Source organism: Lotus japonicus, chromosome 4 (genome assembly GCF_012489685.1).
Source record: "Lotus japonicus ecotype B-129 chromosome 4, LjGifu_v1.2".
Taxonomy (NCBI): Eukaryota; Viridiplantae; Streptophyta; class Magnoliopsida; order Fabales; family Fabaceae; genus Lotus; species Lotus japonicus.
Genome location: NC_080044.1, coordinates 57,899,114 through 57,906,155, shown reverse-complemented (window position 1 = coordinate 57,906,155; position 7,042 = coordinate 57,899,114). Strand labels below are relative to the sequence as shown.

The 7,042-nt window shown below is 34.6% G+C and overlaps 1 protein-coding gene across 1 annotated transcript; it reads left to right on the top strand.

Annotated features, from left to right (window-relative positions):
* The first annotated feature begins 3,461 nt into the window (after positions 1-3,461).
* On the top strand, positions 3,462-6,671 carry LOC130713031 (thiosulfate sulfurtransferase 18-like). The gene is made up of 6 exons (XM_057562836.1): positions 3,462-3,679; positions 3,818-3,898; positions 4,015-4,094; positions 4,545-4,561; positions 5,227-5,280; positions 6,423-6,671. Exons 1-6 carry the CDS (start codon positions 3,657-3,659, stop codon positions 6,570-6,572), a joined length of 405 nt encoding a protein of 134 aa, XP_057418819.1. The 5' UTR covers positions 3,462-3,656; the 3' UTR covers positions 6,573-6,671.
* Positions 6,672-7,042: the final 371 nt, after the last annotated feature.

The window sequence follows — 7,042 nt, the reverse complement described above, 5'->3', positions numbered from 1 at the left end:
CCTTAGTTTTACCCTAAAACTACCTTGTAAACAGATTTGATCGAAGAAAAAGAGCCGGAGCTCTTTTCCCTTTATGGCCGAGAGCATGTAGTGAGGGGGGGAAGTTTTTCGTTTTCGAAAACTTGTCTTTTCGTATCCGATTGTTGTATTCTGAAGCTTTAATGCTTTGTCTATCATTAATAAGTTGTATTGTGATCGAGCTAATCGATTTTGTTGGATTTCTGCTTTGTTTTCTCCGAGGTTCAGTTGAAGGAACTTTGGGTTTTACGGAGCAAGTGTGTGAAGGAAACTTAGACCACGAGGCTGGAGCAACTCGAGGTTAGGGCAACTTACCTATTAGCTAATATTGCATGATAGGCGTCGATAAATTCGACTTATGCTTTACTTTGATATTGATTATGATGATGAATTAATGTTATGATGTTTTCCATAACTTATGATATTGATGTTGTATTGAATTGTGCGTTTTGACGCGACTTCGGAGCGAAGAATCACTGAACTGATTCCTGTTGATTTTTCGGGTTGGATGAACAACCCTAGGCAAGTCCAAACACAAGGTTTGAGACTTAGCCATTTGTTTGTATACTTAGACTTTCCCCGGGAATTGCTTTTGGTGGGTTTTTGGAAAACTTAGAAAGAAAATAGAATTTTGGAAAACTAGAGACTTTGGGAAACTTAGACTTCGAGAAATAAACTCATAACCTGACTAATTACCTTCGAAACGTTTTAATTAACGAATGAATCATAGGGAACCTAAAGGGGAAAATGATTGCGAAAGACGGGGAAAAGTCGTCAAGTCTTGAAGTTACTGGGAATTGGGGAAAGCCACTGAGGCGATCTACGGTGATGATTGAAAGTCACCGAGTACTCTAGTACTCTTGTTGTTGGAGTTGTGTTGTATTGACCGACACTACACTCTTATTCTAGTACTCTTGTTGTTGGAGTTGTGTTGTATTGACCGACACTACACTCTTATTCTAGTACTCTTGTTGTTGGAGTTGTGTTGTATTGACCGACACTAAACTCTTCCTCTAGTACTCTTGTTGTTGGAGTTGTGTTGTATTGACCGACACTAAACTCTTGGGTTTTGGAATTGGGTTTTAAGCTAAACACTTGTGTTGTGAGGACGATTCGATGTTTGGCTAACCATATTGCATCATGCATCATTTGGTGAGGAACGGGAATGCTTCACCAATGCATCATTTGATGAAGAACGGGAATGCTTCATCATTCGGTGAAGAACGGGAATGCTTCACCCATGCATCATTTGGTGAGGAACGGGAATGCTTCACCGATGCATTATTCGATGAAGAACGGGAATGCTTCATCAAGAGTGAAGAACGGGAATGCTTCACTAGTGAAGAACGGGAATGCTACATTATCCGGATCATATTGAATTGCATTTCACGCATACATTCATTCTGACTGGGATTGTGTGCTGTTTGCATTACTGAATTATTGTTAGAGTCGATACCATGCTAGGAATATATATATATATATATATATATATATATATATATATATATATAATAACATATATATATATTCCCCGATCACATGTTGTTTGTATATCTACTCTATTCCGTGAGTTGACCCTAGCGCCCTGGCTTTGGTTTCATGTTTGTGTTTGGGCGGTCAGCCTGCTGCCAGATGTCGACGGTGGATTGGTTTTCGATGGTCTCTCCCTCGGGGGGGATCAGGTTTGAGTTGGAGGACCGTACTCACGAGCGTGGACGTCTGACGGAGGGAGTTCTACGACGCATGGAGCTGAGCTTCAACTTGCCAACTTCAGTTCGCTGTGGACTCGATACTGGGAGGGTAGGTTTAGGCAGGCGTCATATTTTGTGTAGAGCTCTGATTCGTCTTACTTTTGGGACAGGGTAGGTTCCCGACGCATGGCTTTTCGTGTGGTTCTCTTATTGAGGGATCACAGTGAGTCCGTCGGACTGTAGGGGTCGTTGCTTAGGCCATTTTGAGGCCGACTTACTCCTAGTGGATTGTAATTATAACTTTCTTACTTACACTACTGGTTCCGTACATATTTGCCTACGGGCACACTACTTTAGAGTCACTGCGAGTGCGCGTGACGTGGGAGTGCAGCTGAGGTTGTACATGTTTATATATGTTGTACATCGGTTAGTTTAGTTTGCTGGGTTATTTCTTTATTTTCTACCGCTTTAATTTAAAAAGGAATCAAACGAAAAAAAAATTACCTGTTTTCCGCGTAAAGTTTATTTTTAGTTACTAAAGTGATACCTGGAAATCGAGGTGTTACAACAACCACACACTACCATAAAGAGTATATTGTACTCGAAATTAAACCATCACAAGATGTTCTACATTTCAAAATGATGCTAAAAAATAGTTGTGTAACGCCCATGTTTGCTTTCCGCTTGAGTTTTTGTAGCCATCAATATAACCTTACAGCACACATTGCATCATGCATGTGCGCTAATATCATCACTTACCTTGCATCAATTATGACCAATGTTTTGTGCTACCTAGATAATTTTTTTCTTCACATGTTTGAACTATATTTTAAATACCTAGTGCAATCTTGACTGTATCATCACATCCATGAGTTGTACTTGTCACAAGACCAAATTGATTCTTGCATGAAATTTTTCTTTCAAGACACTTGAAAAACTTGAAATTGTAGTTTCGTGTATGCAAATTACTGTGGACCGTGCACTAGGTAGACAAACTCCTAGGAAGAAATGCGAGTCAAAATGGACAGCTTAAGAATCGTTTTCCAAATAAGACTTTCACATAATTGTACTTCTTTTGTGGTGTGGAAGATCATGTCATGATGCAATCACATAGCCTACTAAGAATGTGCTCCATTTCAGCATGAGTTATCAACAAGTTGTCACAATGGTCGAACATACAACCTGCTACCACAATTTAGGAGTAAACATATCATAGAAAAATATAATAGGAACGCAATCTCAACACTTTAAAATATTAACTTTAACCCGACAAAAACCATGGATGTTGTTCGATCGACAATCAAAGAATTGCACTATGTGACACTCTTACAACACAAAAAATTGTCTATCAACCATCTCATGACCTCAGTACACTTACAATTCCCAAGACAAATATTTGAATTACATCTTGCAACACTCTAGAACAAGAATATTAGAGTGAAAAAAAAAATGAAAGCTTAAAATATTTCATGAAAAAATGAACTTGGACCAATATATAGCATTAGATTCACTCTTCTCACAATCTTTGTTTTTGGGTACAGGTGCCTCCTATTCTAACTGGGAACGTCATAAATAATTCTCCCAACGTGTTTCTTTCCTCATATGAATATATGATTTAAATCAATTAAGAAATTTACAGATTATCAATAGACTAATTTTTTATAAAAATCCGTACAATTTTGGTAGAATATGTTATGTCACAAGCTCATTTGGTGCGGGACGTTACTGGAATCCGACACACTTTGCAACCAATCTGACATTCTACTCATCAAGCAACTTATAGTGTTTTTCATAATTCCCTGGAAACAGTACCAATCAAGATAGTAGTGACTAGTGTCCACAAAATTCAACTTTATATAGCTTCTCCCTGTCGGTGTACACCAAAACTTCAGCCCCAACATAACCAAACTTCAAAGCACATAAATCCTCTGCGGCCTTATCTTCCTCATGGGTTCTCTCGGAATTGAAAGGTTTTCAGTAACCATTACTCTGTTTTTATGCAACTTTTTTTTAGGCTTAATTAGCTGACATAGGCTCTGTTCCCTTGTGATCATGGGTTAGTGTTTTAATTTCATCTTCTTCTTGTTCTTATATGTTATCTATTGTAGCTCCAAACCGGAGGTTGTTACCATTGATGTGGTTGCTGCCAAGGGTCTGATCCAGACCACCCATGTTTATCTGGATGTCAGGTGGGATCTTGATCAGGGTCTCGTTGAATTTTCTGTGTTTTTCAGTTGAATTATGTTTTTTTATGTTATGAGAAAAAAGAGCCTTAATGTTTTGCTATATAATTGAAAATATATAGGACGGTGGAAGAGTTTGAGAAAGGACATGTGGATACAGTGAAGATGATTAACATTCCTTACATGTTCAATACACCGGAAGGTAAGCAATTTTAATCTTCGTTACTACTACGCTAGTAAATTCTCTTGGTGATTTTGGAGAACAATAACATAGCTTAGTTTTTTATTAATGAAACATTATTTCATACAAATTCTGTTGTGGTATATAGAAAATATAATAATTTTCCCTCACATTTTTCCAATTTATGGTACTTTTTACAATTTTTTATGAATTTCTGTTATGATTTTAGAAGCTCATTAAAAAAATGAGTTAAAGCTCGACTCAACTCACTTTTCTTCCGGCTCATCGTGGTGAGTTAGTTCAAGTGACTCAAGTTGACTCACTTTGACTGACCTAGCTCACACACATATCTCATAAAGTTTTACAAAATTTTTCACTAGAAGTTGTTTAAATCATTACTCTTTTCTTATCACATACCACATCATATTTTTCACTCATCTTTTTTTATATTCCTATTTTTTATGTTGGAAGTGGAACTGGATGTGAAAGTCAATTTCAGATTTTGTTTGGGTTAAGTCTTTATTGGGTAATGATATATACACACCTCCTTTTGTATACACTTCATTTCCACCTATTTTTATTTCTATCACTCTCATCTTATTATCTATCATATCTTATACTTTATCTCTCTTACTTTTTCTTTTCTTCCTATCTCTCTCATCTTCCACCTCTTTCCACCTCATTTAAGAGGTGTGAACGTAACTTTACTCGTCTTTATTTGGTGGAGCTCACAGCCAAAGTGGTGAAGTAAGCATAATTAATTTCCCATATTACCCCAAATTAATATTAAAAAAACGGGCAAATACCGTGTATCATGTTAAAAACCAATTCAAAATTATATTTTTAGTTGTTGTAAAATGTAAGAGTTATTATTATTATATGTTATATAAAATATTCCCCTTAAGGGTTCAAATATATTTGTAAGAAAACTATTTTGATCGGTAAACTCAAATTTTCCTAATCCATGGTAAATAAAGCCTAAAAAGTGTGTTGAAAAAACTATGTTAAATATGCATTGATATTAATTTTCATTAAATTTTTTGCTTTGTAAATTATAACACTATTACTTCACAGACTTGTACTTGTTGGGGAAAAGCTAAACTAATTTTAACAGCCAAAATTTCTCACTTCTTGTATGAAATCTGTGTATCAGGGTTGCCAAAGTGGAGTGAGATCTCTGTACGCAACTGCTGATCTCCTGGCTGAAGTGAGTAAATTCTCGTACCAACTTTAGTATATTCTTGAAGTTCTAAAATTAATTTGGCTTCATATTAGCATTTAATTTTTTTTTACTACAATTAGTATTTTTAATTTGTATATATACCTGAGTTCAAAGAAAATTGTGTATATATACCTAATTTGGACCGGTGTGATCTTAATCCACCTAATTTTGTTTGTGTCAATTGAGTCCTCGTACTTTTAAAATATAAAGCAGCTCCCTTTGTCAATTCTCATACATTGAAAATCTTCAAATATTTATTTTTCATCCAAATATTTTAGGATTTATGAAGAATTAAGGATAATAAAAATTTAAAAGTCCTAAATTCTGAAATAGAAAATCTAATAAACTTTGAAGGATTTTATAAGACGTGATATACGGTTCAAAGAAGGAAAAGTTGAGTTTTTTTATTTGATTTTAGGTGAAATTTGATATTTTAGTTGGTGTGGTTTGAGTGGAATGTGTAGAACCTTTTAATCAAATCAAAATTTCACTCTTTCAAAAAATCAAAATTCAAATCAAATCAAAATTTCACTTAGAGAATTTGAATTTTAAAGTTTTTAAGTAATAAAATTGATTGAGAACTTAATTTATAAATTATAAATTGGAGGGACTAAATTTGCAAAAATAGTTATAAAGCCACATGTCAACTATATAGTAGAGAGAGCTGAATAGTTTCATCAAGGGTCAAATATGTATGTTTTTGGTCCCTAAAATTGTGAGTTATTGATTTTATTATCGATTTTAGTCTCGTTTATAATGATCAGGTTTTAGTCCCTCTATCAATTTTGTGGTGGTTTAAACTGTCATTAATGCACAAAAATCATCACAAAATGTGTTAGTGGTGGTTTAATGCACAAAAACCGCCACAAAATATATACCAAAATGGATAAAGGGATCAATACCTACCTGATGATTTTCATAAATATGGGTCTCAAATCAATAAAAAAAATTAAAGGGAAGCAAAATTAATATTTCACTATTTTAGAGGGATAAAAACATATTTAACCCTTTCATCAATCATCACTTGAACATACTAGCTTTGTTTCTTTATTTTTCTTTTTTCACGTGCTGCTTGGCAATCAATTGATGAGAGGAACAACTTTTATTGATTTGATGTGAATTGGCAGGGCTTTAAGGATGTGAGCAACATGGGAGGTGGTTATGTGGACTGGCTTAAAAATGAATTTCCAGTGAAGGCATCTTTAGCAAAAACGGAGTATGAATTTCCAGTGAAGGTGGAGGCATCTTTAGCAAAACCGAGCCTTGATCAGTTATAAATTAACATGCATGATCGTTCCTCTATGTATTTCTGAATGGTTTCCATGGATATTAACCATATTATATTATATCATATCATTTCATATTGGGTTAAACAATTATCTAGTTCTAACTTATACACTCTCAAATCTGAAATAGTCACCGAAAAAACATTACACGGTTCGCTGAAAAAAAAAATGTCATAGTTTTTCGTCTGTGAAAATTTTTATTTTATTTAAAATAAAATTTATGTGACAAATTTTTACGCACCTACTAGTTTAGATAGACTCTTCCACGTAGACTTTTCACATTTATTTTAACCTCTAACAAATAATTTCTTCAAATTTAGTGTACTCATTCTCCCTTTTCTTCTTTTCCTCCTATAACAAAAAAAAAAAACTCCCTTTTCTTCATTTTCCTCCTTCTACCCGCAACATTTTCTCCTCATCATTGTTGATTTGTTTCTACAGACAACCCATCCCACATACAT